This window comes from Oryctolagus cuniculus, chromosome 1 (genome assembly GCF_964237555.1).
Source record: "Oryctolagus cuniculus chromosome 1, mOryCun1.1, whole genome shotgun sequence".
Taxonomy (NCBI): domain Eukaryota; kingdom Metazoa; phylum Chordata; class Mammalia; order Lagomorpha; family Leporidae; genus Oryctolagus; species Oryctolagus cuniculus.
The window spans coordinates 117,918,386-117,935,875 of record NC_091432.1 but is presented as its reverse complement, the minus strand read 5'-3'; the positions used below and the strand labels follow the sequence as shown (position 1 = coordinate 117,935,875).

Genomic DNA, 17,490 nt, shown 5'->3' with positions numbered 1-17,490 from the left:
TCCTCTGCTTGCGGCACCGGCATCCCATATGGGCACTGGTTCGATACCTAGCTGTTCCTCTTCTGATCCAGCTCTCTGCTATGGCCTGGGAAAGCAGTAGAAGATGGCCCGGGTTCTTGGGCCCCTGCACCCATGTGGGAGACCCAGAAGAAGCTCCTGGCTCCTGGCTTCAGATCGATCGGCACAGCTCTGGCCATTGCGGCCATCTGGGGAGAGAACCAGTGGATAGAAGACCTCTCTCTCTCTGTCTCTACCTCTCTCTGTAACTGTCTTTCAGATAAATAAAATAAAATAAATCTTTTTAAAAAACCCTCATACCCCAGTTCTGTAACTCTAAATCCAAAGGTCTCTCTACATAGACTTGGGAAGAGTATAAACAGTACTGATGACTCAAAGAACTCTTCAGTGGCAGGTATCAATGGCATGTTTATTAAACAAATGCTCATGACAGATTTTCACAACAGCAACTAATGCTATTTTGTAACACCAAAATTCCCTTACTAAGGAAAAAACTGACAATCAGAACAGGATTGATGGATTCAGCTGTTTTTCCATTTTTTTTTTTTTTTTTTTTTTTGCAGGTGTGTGTGGGGTAAAGCCAGTGCCCTCAATTGTTTTCCTCTGTTTCCTCTTCAGCTTTGTTGGTTCGAATTTTTTTTACATCTTCTCTGGCTAAGTGTCCCCGGAAGGCCGCTTGGATTTTGAGAGCAGCCATCTCCTCTTTATCTTTATCGTCTTCAGAGTCCTTCATTGAGAGGAGAAAAAGTAAGAGGCTTCTTAAATATTCCACATTTTGATGACATAAAAATAAATGTACTATATAGAGAGAACTCAGCCAAAGCATGTGGGAAATACAAGATGTGAAACTGTGCAAAAAAAAAATAAATGCATAAATTTAATAAATTTAGGGATGCAACTATCTGGAAGCTGCTGCTTCCTAAGGGAATTTTATATATTGACACATTGTATATGCACCAAATGGTGAATGCCAAAATAGCAAGCATTTTGTTTTGTCACTCTTTAATATGTCTCTGAAATAAAATATCATTGCCAACTTCTTTTTTTGCCCAAAATAATCCCTATTTAATAGTTTCCTGAGTGGTAACATTTTTGGGGGGAAACCAGTAAGAATCCCTGAAGCATGGTAAAAATGTTAAGAAGATTAGTAAATATACTGTTTCAAAATAATCATGATTACATAAAATGGCTTAAAATTATCTCCTAATTTCCAAATGATTGGCTAACCAAAATCATACTTTTAAAGTGGAGTGCCAAAGAGAGTTCCAGATTTAGTTCAGTAGTGTTGGATGTAACACTGCTAGCTGAACTTTGAACTTTATCATATAGCTTTTTTTTTTTTTAAAAAATAGGTACAGACAGTGAAATGCATGGCTCTTAAGTGTATTATTGAATAGATACATGGCTATTATTATCTTTTTAAATTATAAAAATAATACTACATATGCATTTAAAAAATTTGTGTTACTGGCAGTAAATGTTCTCTACCTTCCCAAATCCTTTTCTAAGATATATATTCTAATATATATATATTTAACCTATAATAATGATATATTTATAAATATATATCCTTTCAAAATTTCTATATTTTTCCATGTAACAGTATATCTTGGCTTTCTTTTTTATGTTATTATTCTGCACATAATTCTGCTTATCCTTTTTTTGTGACAATATTGTATTCCATTGTACTGATATATTTTGGTTTATTTACTTAATCTCTTATTGATGGACCATATTACAAACAGTAAGGCCAACTGGGCTCTTAAACTTTAAAATGGAAAACAGAATGCCATAAAACCCTCTGAGATGATGCCCCAAAATGGGCAAATAAATTATGCTCAAATTAGAAATCAACAGATCCCAACTCAAACTCATGAAAACCTACATACAGGCACCTGTGAAAGACACAAGGCAATCACACTTCCTTCCTTCTTCTTTGATTCCCCATTACATCTTGGTCCTATATTAGGCTTATTGGGTTGTATTGATATAATTCTGGAATAATTTGTAAGTGCCGTGAGGAGAAACCATGCTTCACTGGGTGGGAAACAAGGTATTCCTTGAGGGGAATGTTCATTTTGGGTGTCAATTATTGGATAACTAACTGTGACATTAAGACATAAAAAAGAACTCAGGAATTTGGCCTTTGACCTTGCAGAGAGTAAGTCCTTTCTCACTAGGTGTGATCCTTGAGTTTGGACTATGAAGAACACACACAACCATGATGTGCTGATAAATGTTTAACAACTGATTCTCCAGAAGATTTAAAAAAAAAAAAAAGCCCAGATTTGTGATGTTTGACATGGCCCTAATACTCCTTAAGTGGCTGATTTCAGATTATTAAAATGATGTTACTTAACATGAAGGTGGTTGGAGATGCCAACAATTGTCTCTTGAGAGTTGGCTCCAGCACACCTTTGAATAGATACTTTTGAAGATGAACTTCCCATGTCTGAATTGCTAGGATGTAGGTTATCAGGAAGACAGACATTTGTGTAGAGGGTATGCATGGAAGATGAATGAGTTGCATTGCATAAAGCCTTTTCTTTTGGCTATATGTAATTCTCTGTGATTTTCCTTTTGTTAGCTCTGAGCCTTTGCCAGTGTATGGTGGTGGCAGTGTCCATTAGTGAAAAATTCCAAAGGTGGAAGCTGAATCTCAAGGATCATGACTGGGGCTGTGAGTTCTGTCTACCTTTCTCCACAGGGAGATTTTCTACCCACTGACAGTCTTGGAAATGATTTTATTCTTAATGAGAAGAATGTGTTTCCCTTTGCAAGAGGCATGGATGAAAATGATTAACCAGATAGTTTATCACGGATGTTACTTATCTTGAAAGCAATATAGCTTAACAATATACATAATAGATTTACTCACATACTTAGGGTATAATTTTAAGCTATGTAATATCATTCTTGGGAATCCAATATACATGGAAAATAGTACATACTATGGTCAGGACTGGTGTCTCTTCCTCTGTCACAGATTGAGACTTTTCTTCAGCTTCACATTTCTCAGATTCATGCTCCTAGAGAGAAGGGAGAGGGCCAAATAGGCAATGTTTCCAAAATATAAAAGTCTTTCAACAAAATGCTTATGGGTAACTAAATATTAAAACTGAGAAGTAGAGGGAATCAAGTTTATCTTTTAACAACAGAAGTACACTGGAATATGAAAAAAAAAATGAAAATTCTCAAGGGAGCATGTATAAACAAACATCAAAGACAAAGAAATTGGTTAAAATGTTTGATCTTCTGCTTTTGCAATGTATTTGCCATTGTTTTATTAAAAACAAACCAGTCTTATACTAAATGTTGTTAAGATGCTGTAATGAATCCTGAGCAAAGTATAAAAAGGCGGTGCCAATAGTTTCTAAAGTAGAAATAAAACAAATGCCATTTTGCTTCATAGTATGAAGTTGAGTTGACTTTAAAAAAATATTTGAGGGCTGGCACTATTGGTGTAATGGGTAAAGCCGCTGCCTGCAGTGCTGGGCATCCCATATGGGCACCGGTTCAAGTCCCTGCTGCTCCACTTCCGATTCAGCTCTCTGCTATGGCCTAGGAAAGCAGTGGAGGATGGCCCTAGTACTTGGGCCCCTGCACCCACATGGGAGACCCAGAAGAAGTTCCTGGCTCCTGGTTCCTGGCTTCGGATCAGTGCAGCTCCGGCCATTGTAGCCATCTGGGGAGTGAATCAGGGGATGGGTGGAAGACATATACTCTCTCTCTCTCTCCCTCTCCTTCTCTCTCTCTCTGCCTCTGCTTCTCTGTAACTCTGCCTTTCAAATAAATAAATAAATCTTTAAAAAAATTTAAAAAAATTGAGAGGCAGATGAGACAGAAAGAACAAGAGAGAGAGAGAGAGAGAGAGAGAGCGAGAGAGCAAATGATCTCATCCCATCCTCTGGCTCACATCCGAAATGTCTGCAATTGTTGGGACTGGGCTAGCTACAGCTGAGAGCCAGGAGGTTTTTTTTTTTTTTTTTTTTTTTTTTTGTTTGTTTGTTTGTTTGTTTGAAAGGCAGAGATCTAGAGAGAGAGAGAGAGAGAGAGATCTTCCATCTGCTGGTTTACTACCCAAGTAGCCACAACAGCCAGGTCTTGGGCCAGGCTGAAGCCAGGAGCTTCCTCTGGATCTCCAAATGTGGGTGGGAGTGGAACAAGGACTTGGGCCATCTGCTGCTGCTTTCCCAGGAGCATCAGCAGGGAGCTGGATTGGAAGTGGAGCAGCTGGGACTCTAACATGCGCCCATATGGGATGCTGGCACTACAAGCGATGGCTTAATCTTCTGTGCCGACACTGAGAGCCAGGAATTCAATCCAAGTCTCCACCCTGAGTGGCAAGAATCTGATTACTTGAGCCTTCACCATTGCTTCCAAGGTCTGTGTTAGCAGGATGTAAAAGTCTGACACTGGAGATGGGTACTGAACTCAGGTGCTTCGATTTAGGACATGAATATTTTAACTGCTGGCTAACCGTCCGACACTGACTTTTTAATGAAGTTTATGAATTTAAAACTAGGTCAAAGAAGAAATTTCTGGGGCTGGCACTGTGGCATAGCGGGTAAAGCCACTGCCTGCAGTGCCAACATCCCATATGGGGGCCGGTTCAATTCTCGGCTGCTCTGCTTCTAATCCAGCTCTCTTCTGTGGCCTGGGAAAGCAGTACAAGACGGCCCAAGTCCTTGGGTCCCTGTACCCAGGTGGGAGACCTGAAGAAGCTCCTGGCTCCTGGTTTCGGATCTGTGCAGCTCTGGCCATTGCAGCCAATTGGGAGTGAACCATTGGATGGAAGACCTCTCTCTCTCTCTCTCTCTGCCTCTCTTCTCTCTGTGTAACTCTGACTTTCAAATAAATAAATACTTTTTTTAAAAAGAAGTAATTTCTGCTTTAGGAAGTGATTTAAATATAAAACAAAAAATCAGCTATGCCTATTTGACATGACTATTGAAGTCTTCTTCCAAAATAGAGGCATCACTAATTCATCACACATGGGAAGAGCCTTGTTAACATATAAAACAGAAATTTAAGGATATATAAGCTAATCAAACAAAGCTTTTAGAATTTAAAAAAAATGCCTGAAATGTTTATGCGACAGAATGGTTGAAAAATTTTTCTACATTATTCCTTTGATTTCAATGAAACACAAGAGAAATAAAACATGAACATAGAGAATACAGTAAAATAAACAGATCACCCCTATATCTGTAGGCACAAATGGATAGAACTTACTTCACTTTTGAACTCATGAAATAAGTCACAGCTACTTCTTCAGGAAACTCCCTAACTGTATTAGAGGATCTACCAACACCTGACCTTTTAGGTAGCTTGGCTAATGGTATCATCTCACTTGTCTAGTGTTCTCTGTGGGGAGCAACTGAGACTAGACTAAGTTACTGGAATTAAGACTTATTCTATGCATCTGCTCTCCCACAATATGGCGCTGGGGAGGAGCAAACAACTACGCAGCTGCCTCATCAGTTTGATAAGCTGTAGGAGTTGATCCTGCTCCTGATTGGAGGAGAGCAGCATGCTCGGCGTGTGGGTAGCAGAGTTGGGATTGGTGGAAGAGGACTATAAAGGAGGAGAGAGACAACATGCACCAGGAATATCCGGATAACATCTGAGCAGCCCCCGAGAGAGCCGAGAGAGCCGGCTGGCGGTGTGCCGCTCCCCCGCGGAAGTGGGGAAAGTGGCAGGGGGAACCGCCCCTCCACGGAGGTGGAGGGGTCGGCAGCCAACCCGGGAAGGACCAGCAGCAAACCCGGGAAGGTCCGAGCAGACAAAAGAACAGTGCAGGGTCCTGTGTTGTTCCTCCGCGAAGAGGGGGAGCGACATTCTCAAATTTTAATGTCCCTTCCAATTAACTTTAGGAATCTTGTTAAAATGTAACTGATCTGCAGGCCTGGAGCAGGGCCCAAGCTTTTAAATTTCTTTCAAGTTTGCAGTTGATGCAAGTGATACTGATTCCACACAGCCTTTCCCAAGCAACCTTCCTCATTCGAACCACAGAACACAGAGAATGCTTTGAGTGTCTATTTTCTCAATTCTCCCAAGGGTGGCATGGAATTAGACTCATTCTAGATAAAAAGTAAGCCACTGATTCCCCACCTGTGACAGTTTAGGGCTTAACTTGGTTTAAGGCTTATTTATTTATTTATTTATTTTGAGGAACCTTGGTTGAGAAAGTCTGTCTTGGATAGGTTGCTTCAGAGAGAGACAGGTTCAGTCTCTGAAGAAGTTAACTTTACAGAGAAAACCTGATACTATCACCATCTTTAATTCCAATCAATGTTTTGTAACATGTAAATGATAATGAAATATTGGAGTAATAGTGTTTTATTTTATAAAATATCATTGATTAATTCAACAGGGATTTGTTGAGTACCTGCTACTGCTAAGCTCAATAAAATTTGAATAAATGATGCATAATTATTTTATATTTTTCAAGCACCTTTCTTCTGTTGATAATCTTTAAATTTGAGCCAAGTGTCATCTTTAAACTTGAGCTAATTATCTGTGTGTGATTCAGAGACCTTAGAAAATAATTCCTCATGAGAAAAATGGCACAATTAAACAGTTTGAATAGGTTATTTGTCATACCTCACACAGTCCTTACAATTCTGGGGAGACTCTAAAAGTCTGTTTTGTGGACAGGCAGAATAAACAGCCAAATCCAGTAGCTTCATAGAACTATACCTGGAACGCATGGTTGTTATAGAAGCGGTCATCAACCTTAGCCCCCCATTCAGCTGGATCAAAGTTGGTTTCTGAATAATAAAGATACAGTAATGTCAGACTCATTTGGGCTCATTCAAGTAAATCTAGAATAGTAACAAAATAAGTTTCTTGTTTCAAATCACAGGTTCTTTACTGACAAGTTGAAAATTTATTGATATTGCACTTAGCCTAACATAGAAGACATTACCACCCATGATCATTGAATACAAGTATCCATGGATTTCAAACTTTTCTGAACCAAAAATAAAATTATTTAATTCTACTTTCCATGAACTTTTTGAAGTACCCTCATATATGATGACCAATTAAACATTAGATGAGCCTATGGAAATATTTAGAGAAGCACTAAAAAACATAATTTCTGCCTTCACAGAATTTCTAGAGGGAACAAATGTCAATACTTAGTATTAATACAGGCACTTACAGAAAAATATATAAAAATAAATGCTAAATAGTCAGGAAGTTTGGAAAAGTGAAAGATGGGAGAGTTATTTTTAATGATGCACATAAGACTGACATAGAAAGAAAGTGATACATACATTTAAACAAAATTTATTCTTTTTTCATTATGAAACTTAAAACTTAGATAGTAGCGAGAACAGTGTAACAAATCTAATATGCATCACTTGGATTCAATAATTATTAACTCATGATCTATCTTGTGTTACCTATAACCTTTTATTCTGATTAATTTTTTTACCCTTTCTTCTATTTCAAAGTCAACTCCAAGTATCCTAGTATTTTATTTATATTTCAGTATGCATTTCTGATACAGTTTAAAAATATAACCACCTTACCATTAGCACACCTAAAGATACTAACAATAATTTCTTAATATTAACTTTCCAGTCAACTATCCAAATTTCCCCCATCATCTAATATATTTTTTATTGTTTGTTCAAATTAAAATCCCAAAGTGAGCACACATATTCTTTTGTTATTTTTTCAATGTTTTAATGTGAAACTCCCAACCGCCTAATTTTTCCTCATAATTTATTTGTTGATAAGATTAGGTAATTTATCCACAGTTTAGCTATTTCTGACTCTACTTTCATGGTGGCTTTTAACAGGATCCTCTACCTGTGAATTTCTTGTGGACTGACAGTTTGATTTGCAGGTAGGATCTCATTTGTGAGGCTTTTTTCTTTTGTTTTATTTTTTTGGGTCAAGAGTGTTAGGAAAAGAGTTGCAGATTGGTCCTCCTCACACGGGGCACCATAAATCTTAGGAAGAGGCACAGAATAGAGAGGAGGCAATGTACAAATTTATAGCCAGACTGAATTTATTCAGAGAAAATAAATTCGTAGAGGTAAGTGACCAACTGCCCATGTGCACATGATGGAACATGTGGCAGAAGGCCTCGACCCCCAGGGTAGGGGGCAGCAGGTGAAAGGGAATTCCTGGAACTGGTCTTTCAGGTGGCCATGAGGGGTGGGGTATGAAGGCAATAGAGTGTGAGACCCAGTTGAGATTCAAGGGCAAGGAATACATTCCAATGTTTATCTATCTTCTGGGCAATGAAAGAGAATGGCTGAGGCTTATATCTTTGTTCCATCAAGAGTATTCTACTACTGTTGTGTAATTCTGTCAGGAGATATATCTAGTTATTATCTCTTGCTATAATTTTTACATGCTGATTGATGATCATTGTTTTAGGTCATTTAAAAATTTTATTTGGTTTATTTGAAAGGCACAAGGCAGAGAAAGAGACAGATAGAGATCTTCCTTTGGCTGGCTCACTCCCCAAATATTCACAACAATCAGAGCTGGGTCTGGCCAACTCAGAAGCCAGGAACTCCATCAAAGTGTCTCCCACATGTGTGGCAGGGACTAGAGTACTTGAGCCGTCACCTGCTGCCTCCCAGAATATGCATTAGCGATATCAATCAATAAAGAAAAATTTAAGAACAAAAAAGGAAGGTTATGGGTTTGATCCTTTTCCTTTAGTTACCAGTTTTCAGAATAATCAATTGGTTCTATAGGATCCTCAAGGGTGAGAAATGCATGTTCTTTGTTTCTGTTATGTATTCATGAATAGTTTTAATAATTTGGATGAATTTCAATCCACTGTATTTATTACTCTCACTGATTCTCTAGTTGTACAAAAGGGAGTTTACGCAGGTGCTCAGATGCCCCTGAATCCCTCACAAACAGCTCTGGCCATCTTTGATAGCTTCCTCCTCTAGGTGTTAAGCCTCACCTTGTATATTTTTGTCCAGTTCATGGATTCAGTTATCCAAGTAAGAAGTCCTGATTCCTCAGAAATGGTATTTAGAGATGATAGTTTAGGGACTAAGTAGATGACTTAATTGTATGGGTTGGGCATTGTTTTGAGGCTTTTTTTTTTTTTTAATGTATTAGAGATAGAAAATACTTCTTTCATTTTTTTAAAGTAAAAACATATAATGAAATCACACTTATTTTTCAACTCACATTTAGGATTACAGGATTTTATTAACGTCTTTGATTTATAATTACATGTCATTTTTTCCTACAGTAAAAATTTATTCCATCAACACTGGAATAGTTGCTTGCTTTATGTTCTACAATGTTCTATAGTGAGGGTATTCCAAAAAGTTTATGGAAATAGAATTAAAAATAAGCTCATTTTGGTATAAAAATTTTGAAGTTATTTCATAGTATGCATTTTTCACAAACTTTTGGAAGACTCCTCATATACATGAATTTCAATTTTTTTCCACCAAAATAAACTTATCTTGTTTCTTTATTCTTCTTCATTTTTGTTTTTACAGCTACATATTTTTTTTTTATTTTTTATTTTTTTTTTATTTTTGACAGGCAGAGTGGACAGTGAGAGAGACAGAGAGAGAAAGGTCTTCCTTTGCCGTTGGTTCACCCTCCAATGGCCGCCGCTGCAGCCGGCGCACCGTGCTGATCCGATGGCAGGAGCCAGGATCCAGGTGCTTTTCCTGGTCTCCCATGGGGTGCAGGGCCCAAGCACCTGAGCCATCCTCCACTGCACTCCCTGGCCATAGCAGAGAGCTGGCCTGGAAGAGGGGCAACCGGGACAGAATCCGGCGCCCCGACCGGGACTAGATCCCGGTGTGCCGGCGCCGCAAGGTGGAGGATTAGCCTATTGAGCCACGGCGCCGGCCACAGCTACATATTATTCCATTGAATGTATTCTTCACTTACTCAATAAATCTACTTTTATAGATATCCAGGTTGTTTCCACAAATGACGATGCAATGAAAAGTATAGAAATGTAATTTAAAGGTAAAATACATATGCAATTTTGGTAGGTATTGCTGAGTTATCCTCCTTGAGGCTGTATCATCTTACATCTCTCCCAACAATATATGAGTGCCTATTTCTCTCTATCTGATATGTTAGAGAGGCTGTTGTTGGTAGCTCATTGTAGTTTTGATTTGGACTTCTGTTATTATGGGTTACTTTGAGAATATTTTCATATGTTAAGGGCCATTTGCATTTATTTTTATGTGAACTGTATCTCTTGTCCACTTCTTTGATTGGGTTATGTGTTCTAGCACCTTTTTCACAAGCTTTGTTTACAAGGCTTATTAACCCATTGGGATATAATTACAAATATTTTCTTTCAGTTTGTCATTTGTAATTTCATTTTCTTCATGGTACTTTTTGCCATGTAAATGTTTATTTTTATGTTGTCAGTTTTTTATCTATCTGTTCCCTAATTTGCTTCTGGATTTTTGAAACAATTAAAACAAATTAGCTAGCAAATTTTCTTCCTAGGTTATATAAAAATTCACCCTTTTATGTTGTTCTTCTCATTTAAAAATATTTAAATGCTAGACCAGTTTAGCATTTACCCTGATGTACAATACAAGAAATTTATCCATTTTTATCTTTTTCTATTTTCATTCTAATATCATTTAATAAAACATCCACCTTTTCCTTAGTGATTTGAGATAGTTACTACTCATATTGTATGCTAACATCTTTGCTTTTACAAAGACAAAAATGAAAATTAGTAGTTACCTATTAAGAATGCTGGCAAGGAAATTCTTATACCGTGTGGAAGATTGGTCCACGATTGCTTTTGCCTTTTTGGAGAAACTAAATTCTGACACAAGGGGTCTTCAAAAAGTTCACAGGCTATGTATATTATGAAAAAAACCTGGGGCCGGTGCTGTGGTGTAGCAGGTGAAACTGCCGCCTGCTGTGCCAGCATCCCATATAGGCGCCAGCTCTCTTCCCGGCTGCTCCACTTCCAATCCAGTTTTCTGCTATGGTCTGGGAAAGCAGAAGAAGAAAGCCCAAGTCCTTGGGCCTCTGCACCCTCATGGGAGACCTGGAAGAGGCTCCTGGCTCCAGGCTTTGCATTGGCACAGCTCCAGCTGTTGCTGCCAACTGAGGAGTGAACCAGCAGATAGAAGACCTCTCTCTGTCTCTGCCTCTCCTTCTCTCTCTGTATAACGCTGACTTTCAAGTAAATAAATAAATCATTTAAAAAAAAAAGAAAATAGCCATACATGGATTTCAAAATTATTTTGCACCAAAATAAATATGTTTTAATTAAATTTTCCATGAAATTCTGAAGTACTCCCATATGTGTTTCAGTTAGATAATTCACCTTTGGTTGACATGGGTTGAAATGGGTGTGGTTCTTAATTTTTTAAAATATATTACCCATGGTTTATTAGTTAGAGAGATAGTATCCTGAGACCATTAATCTGAATCATCATTTCCTTTTATTATTGTGATCTGGTAACAATGACTCAAATGTTTTTGTAATGGGATATTTCTGAGTTCTAAAATTAAATAATGACTAAAGACTTTTTACTGCATCAACTATTTCATTAATTTAACATTAATTTATTTAATGGTCACAGTTCATGTCTTTTCCCAAAGGATTTCTCTTAACCTTTCACCTCTGAAAAATGTCTATGTTTTCAGTTGAATTGAAGTTTCAGACAATGCAACAAATATTCACATTGACTTGATATGGAAAAGCCCAACAACACTCAGGAAACTGGCAAAGATTTTGGGCTCTGCAAGGGGAGGACAGAGAAGACAGGGGGTGGAGCTGTGCAGTGCGCATGGACGCTGTTTAAGTTTAAGCTTTGTGTTAAGTTTCCTCTCTCTATACAATGATTTACAATGGAATGTAATAGCTTGTGGCTATTTCCAGTCAGCTTTACCATTTTGTTGGAGTATTATAATCCAAAGGAATGACAATTGCTTACACGAAATGATTGTTGTAATCAAGAAGAGGTTCTTAGTACAAATTAAAGGTCTAACGATTCCCATTTTGAGCACTGGGTCAGGTCCTGATAGTTAGGAACCTTTAAGTTAGCAACGTGGAAATTTTGTTTATGGAAGTGACTGAACTTTGTTTTGGCTCTCAACCAAAGACTTAATTGTTAGTGTGACTCTTAGTCTGTGCAGGATGGGACTTGGAAGAGTATAAAGAATGTAAATTCCCTTTCCAAACTGGCAGTACATTTTTCAGAGCAGTTTGTTTTTATGCCTTTAATGTAGAACAGTTTTGTATACTTCAGTGAGTATCAGTTTACTCAGTCTAAGGAATGTACAGCATTACTTTTTACAATACTTTTATAATACTTTCAAATGAGAAGAATCAAAATTTAAAGGGAATCACAAACTCTCCTGTCCAGAAGCATAGCCAGTGAACTGCTGGGGCTGCACAGGACCGGTCAACTGCAAAGCAGAGAGCAAGATGCTATGATCTTTTGTGGTTCCCTTCCACCCTGTGAGTCCACAAGACATACAGTGAAGGTCTTGGCAGTAAACTGATGACGTTCAAATTACATGGAACTCATTCAAGGGGCACACAATTAGTTCAAAGAGCAAGCTTCAAATTATTTGAAGCTACCTGCCTCCTAATAGCTCTCTGTAGAATGGAGATGACATTAAGCAAATTTTACCATAACCAAATGCTGAGTCTCTTATTTAAAAATGCCTATTGATTGCTTCTCGGCCTTTTGGCTAAATTCAAGTGTAAAAATGCCTATTGGATAATAGCTTACTCTCTCTTTTCTCTAGAAGGTTCTCAAAATATGCTGCTGCAAAAGCTGGAATGTTGTCCGGTTGCTCCCTCAGAATCTCACGTGTCAGCCCTTCAAGAAGATTCCCAAATCCTTGTGGAATTCGATAGTGGGTGTTGGAAAATGGAATCGACATCTCCTTGGCAAGAACTTGCCTATGTGGTACCTAGAGATTAGAGAGCACTTTCAATGTGTCTGATTTTAACTATGTAATCACAACCATGACAATGATTTCTGAAACCCAGAATTTCTGGACTTCCGTTCTTTTATCCCAACACAACCCAAGTCATCCATCTCTTACAAAGAACCCTCTGTTCTGTATTATGATTTAGAATATTACAAACCCAATTAGCCAAATTATTTTGAAAAATACAGATTTTCACTGTGACACTAAGCATGTTTTCTATCCTGTGGGGGAGGCCTAGAGGAAACTTCCTGAGCCTGCCTCGAATTTGAAATCCTGTCTTTAAGTTTCAAATCCCTGGTGGCAAACACCCTAGCCCCAGGGCGCTTTTGCCTAAGGATCATTAAGGTGGTATAATAGGAGTGGCTAAGACTCTTTTGCATCACATCACCCCACCCCTTGCCCATATCCACTCATCTACTCTGTGCCATCCGCTCTGTACCTCAGCTATTAAATACACCTCCCTTTTACAATAAAGTGAGACCCTGCTTCGACTGGGCTCCACACCGTGCCTGATTGTCCCCCGGGTTTGGGGAAGGCTGAGTGGCGGGTGGCGCACTTCCCCTCCTCGGTCAAGGCAAGCTGCGGGTAGCCTGCCTAATTCTCCAGTCGTGGCGAGGAACAGTCACCGCACTATCCCTCTTTTTCTGTTCTTCTTCTTCTTCTTTTTTTTTTTTAAGATTTTATTTCTTTTAAGAGGCAGAGTTACAAAGAGAGTCAGAGACAGAGAGAAAGTCTTCCATCTGCTGGCTCATTCCCCCAAGGCCAGAGCTGGATCTGAAGCCAGGAGCCTCTTCCGGGTCCCCCATGAGGGGTGCGGGGCCCAAGCACTTGGGTCATCCTCCACTGCTTTCCCAGGCCATAGCAGAGAGCTGGATTGGAGGAGGAGCAGCCAGGACTAGAACTGGCGCCCATATTGGGATGCCAGCACCTTAGGCGGGGATTAACCTACAGTGCCACAGCACAGGCCCTCTCTTTCTCTTCTTAAAACGGTAATTTATGCTATTCCACAGCCATTTAGAGAGAACCATTGTTAAATGAATGTTGAACTCATTATCAGTTGCTAAGAAGACCCAGTTTAGGCTCTTAAAAAAAAACTGTGGTGCACTAGGTTAATCCTCCACCAGCAGTGCTGGCATCCCGTATGGGTGCCGGTTCTAGTCCTGGCTGCTCCACTTCCAATCCAGTTCTCTGCTATGGCCTGGGATAGCACTGGAGGATGGCCCAAGTGCTTGGGGCCCTGCACCCGCATGGGAGACGGGGAAGAAGCTCCTGGGTCCTGGCTCCAGATCAGCACAGCTCTGGCCGTTGCGGCCAACTGGGGAGTGAACCAGTGGTTGGAAGACCTCTCTCTCTGTCTCTCTCGCTGTCTGTAACTCCACCCATCAAATAAAAAAAATAATAAAAAAAATAAATTAGGAACGAGTCCTGATTCTATTTAATTCTAACTTGTCTAACTGGAAGCCTCACACTTCAACTTTCCCTCCGCTGACTCATCTAAAGCCTGATCCACACGGCCTCCGAGTACCTTTACCTTTGAACTCTGGAATGAGGAAGCCGGGGTGGGGAGGGGAATGAGATGGTAGGTCATGATTTTCAAACCCCAGTCCCTAAACCTCTGAGATTGTTTTCCTAGTTTTGTCGTGACCCGTGTTGCAATTCAAGGGCTACACTAGGGGCAGGTGCCAAGCAGTGGGGTAGGCCACCGGTATGAGGGGCGCACGCGGGACCTGCCGGGTGTGTCAAGGCCGGAAAACGGCGGGCCCGTGGCGAGGGGCTGAGACTGGGAAACTGGACGATTTAACGAGGCCCACCCGCGGAGGGCTTTCTCTTTTTCTTGTCTTTTCTTTTTTTTTTAAACGCAACAGAAGTGCGGAATCTTTCTGGGGCTGTACAAGGCCGGGTGAGACCCCGAGGAAGCGCTGGGGAGTGGGAGGCCCGCCGGACAGCCGTTGGGGCAGGGTCTTGAGGCCCTGGATTTCAGACCCTCGCAGAACAGGCTGCCTTCGCTCCCAAGCTGTTTGCTCCAGGGTTTCCGGGACGAATCGGGGATAGTGGAAGAATACGGCAGACGAAGGGAAAAGGCGAGGCCTCGGCACTGCAGAGGAAGTGGGGGAAACCGCCTCACCTCTTCTTTCTCTCCGAGCTGATACCCAGGATTCCGGTTGTTTTTTCTCGTTGCTGGGTAACCGTTTTTTTTTTAAAAGGGAAAAAAAAAAAAAAACTACGGCGGCCGGGACGGGAAGCGGCAGGCTTTTCGCCGCCGCCAGAGGGACGGTCCTGGGAGGGGTGGAGTCGGCAGGCCGCGCCCCGCCCGGGCCACGCCCTCTGCCCACGTGGCTCCTCCCCCAGCTTGGGCGCCCTTTCTGAGTCCCGCGTGTTGGCGGCGGTTCGTCGCAAACATGGTCTCGCCTGGATCAGTCCTTGCGCTGGTGCTGTCAGTAATCCTGTGGGCCGACAGAAGTGCAGGTGAGGCGGTCCGGCGAGGCCGCACCGCTGCCCCTCAGCCTGCGCGGGCTCCCAGCCGCCGCGTCTGCTGCGGGTTCCGGTCCGCGTCGCCCCTTTCAAGGTCGGAGAAGGAACCCCAGCTCCGAGCCGGCGGTGCCGACCCAGGCCTGGCCCGCAGCAGCCTGCCGGCCCCGAGCCTCAGCCCGACTGCTTTCTCTCCTCCCTTCCTCTCGCCCAGGCTGCTGGTGGGGCCCGAGAGTCGAGTTTCTTTGAGCGGGGGAGGTCCAGATGTGCCCAGGGTCTTCGAGTGCCTGCAGTGCCTGCAGCCGGAGCTCAGGGAAGGGGGCGAAGCCACTTAGATACTATTTGGAAACAGGTGTCTGAGTCATCCGAAACGTTTCAGCAGCTGCCCCCTCAGTGGAGCCCTTGGGGAGGGTTTGCTTCAGGCTGGATTCCTTGGGGAAATCAAGTTTTACTAGTTTAAGTGGTTATTAGGGCTAAGAAATACAGCCCCCTCGCTAGCTCAGAGTATTTCAGGCTCAGCTTTGATTTCGGGTGCAGCTTAGATACAGGTGGAGGGAAAAGAATGCCTGGAAGTGGCCAGGAGGGTCACTCAACAATGGCTCTTGTGCAGGTCAGAACCTATCGTTTAAATGCCCTAGACTGGACACTGACTGGGTCAGGGTGGAGAAACCAGTAGGTGAAATGTGTGTGCTAATGCAAAGTCCGATCTTAAGGAGGGATCTTTTTTGGATAACACCCCCCCCCCCCCTTTGCCTGCCAAAGATCTCTGTAAGGAAATTAAGGTTGAAGTGGGAGAGAGCAGTTGCAGAAACATGGCTACTGTTCCACCTAAGAACTGGAAAGCTACCTTGAATCAGGTGGACTGCAGCCCATAAATGTTTTCTCAGAGTTTAACGGAAGTGCAAACTAGTAGCATTGTCTTCTTGCCAGGGACCTTTGATCTGGGAGAAGGTATAGAGGAGGGTAGAGCCATGGTTTTATGAAGGCTCTGTCGAAGGCTGTTAACTTTTTTTTTTTTTTTTGACAGGCAGAGTTAGACAGTGAGAGAGAGAGAGAGAGACAAGAGAAAGGTCTTCCTTTCTCCGTTGGTTCACCCCCCAAATGGCCGCTACGGCCGGAGCTGTGCCGATCTGAACCCAGGAGCCAGGTGCTTCTCCTGGTCTCCCATGCGGGTGCAGGGCCCAAGTACTTGGGTCATCCTCCACTGAGAGCTGTTAACTTTAAGATCACTGTTTCATGTTCTCCTTTGGGTCATGCCATTACATTGCCTTCATGAACATTGACTACATTGTCTGTTCACTTGTGCTCTGAATTTCCCTTCCCAAAAAGGGAAATAGCTTTCCTTTAGATCTCCCCCCGCCCCATGTTTATCATGCAGTATAGGAGATGTACAAGATTGTATGTAACAGTGAAACAATGAAGAGTGAACTAGAGCGGGGCCAGTTTTATGGTGTCCTCCAGGGTGCTTCTTCCCAGTACCTCTGCCAGTTTTCCCCCAGAGGCAAAGTGGTAACTGCTGGCCTGCCTCATTTTATATGTCTGCTTTTAATTAAGCACATTAAAAAGAAATTCAAATGTTAAATGAATTTGTTTGATGCCAGCAATTACCAATCTCCCTTCCTTTCTCATTCTCTTCCTCTTTTTTTTTTTTTTGCTCAATTCCTTGGTAATATTTCACTGTCTAATCAGCTTAGAATTTGAACTTTATAAGGACAGGGAATATTATTATTATTACTACTTTTAAAGATTTTATTTATTCGAGATGTAGAGTTACAGAGAGAGGGGCAGAAAGAGAGGTCTTCCATCCGTTGGTTCACTCCCCAAATGGCTACAGCTGGGCCAATCCAAAGCCAGGAGTCAGGAGCTTCTTCTGGATCTCCTATGCAGGTGCAGGGACCCAAGCACTTGGGCCATCTTCTGCTACTACCCCAGGCCATTAGCAGGGAGCTGGATAGGAAGATGAGCAGCCGGGACTCAAAGCAACGCTGCAGGCAGAGGCTTGGTCCACTAGGCCACAGCACCGGCCTGGGAATATTATTCTTGATTTACTGCCATTACCTAATT

General features: G+C 41.5%; 2 protein-coding genes across 3 annotated transcripts in view; one reads left to right on the top strand and one right to left on the bottom strand.

Annotated features, from left to right (window-relative positions):
* Nucleotides 1-406: 406 nt before the first annotated feature.
* On the bottom strand, nt 407-15,224 carry SPA17 (sperm autoantigenic protein 17; the record flags this gene model as incomplete). Its single annotated transcript, NM_001082626.1, is given in 5 exon segments — nt 407-745; nt 2,970-3,047; nt 6,721-6,791; nt 12,753-12,938; nt 15,096-15,224. Coding segments are annotated over 4 exon segments (441 nt in total).
* Nucleotides 15,220-17,490, top strand: part of SIAE (sialic acid acetylesterase) — a 37,503-nt gene continuing 35,232 nt past the window's right edge. The window contains exon 1 of one of the 2 annotated variants that reach the window (XM_002708317.5): nt 15,220-15,423. In XM_002708317.5, coding sequence (XP_002708363.2) covers nt 15,357-15,423 — 67 coding nt within the window. In that variant the 5' untranslated portion in view covers nt 15,220-15,356. The remainder of the gene's footprint in view (nt 15,424-17,490) is intronic. The other variant, XM_051818768.2, reaches the window with a different exon arrangement.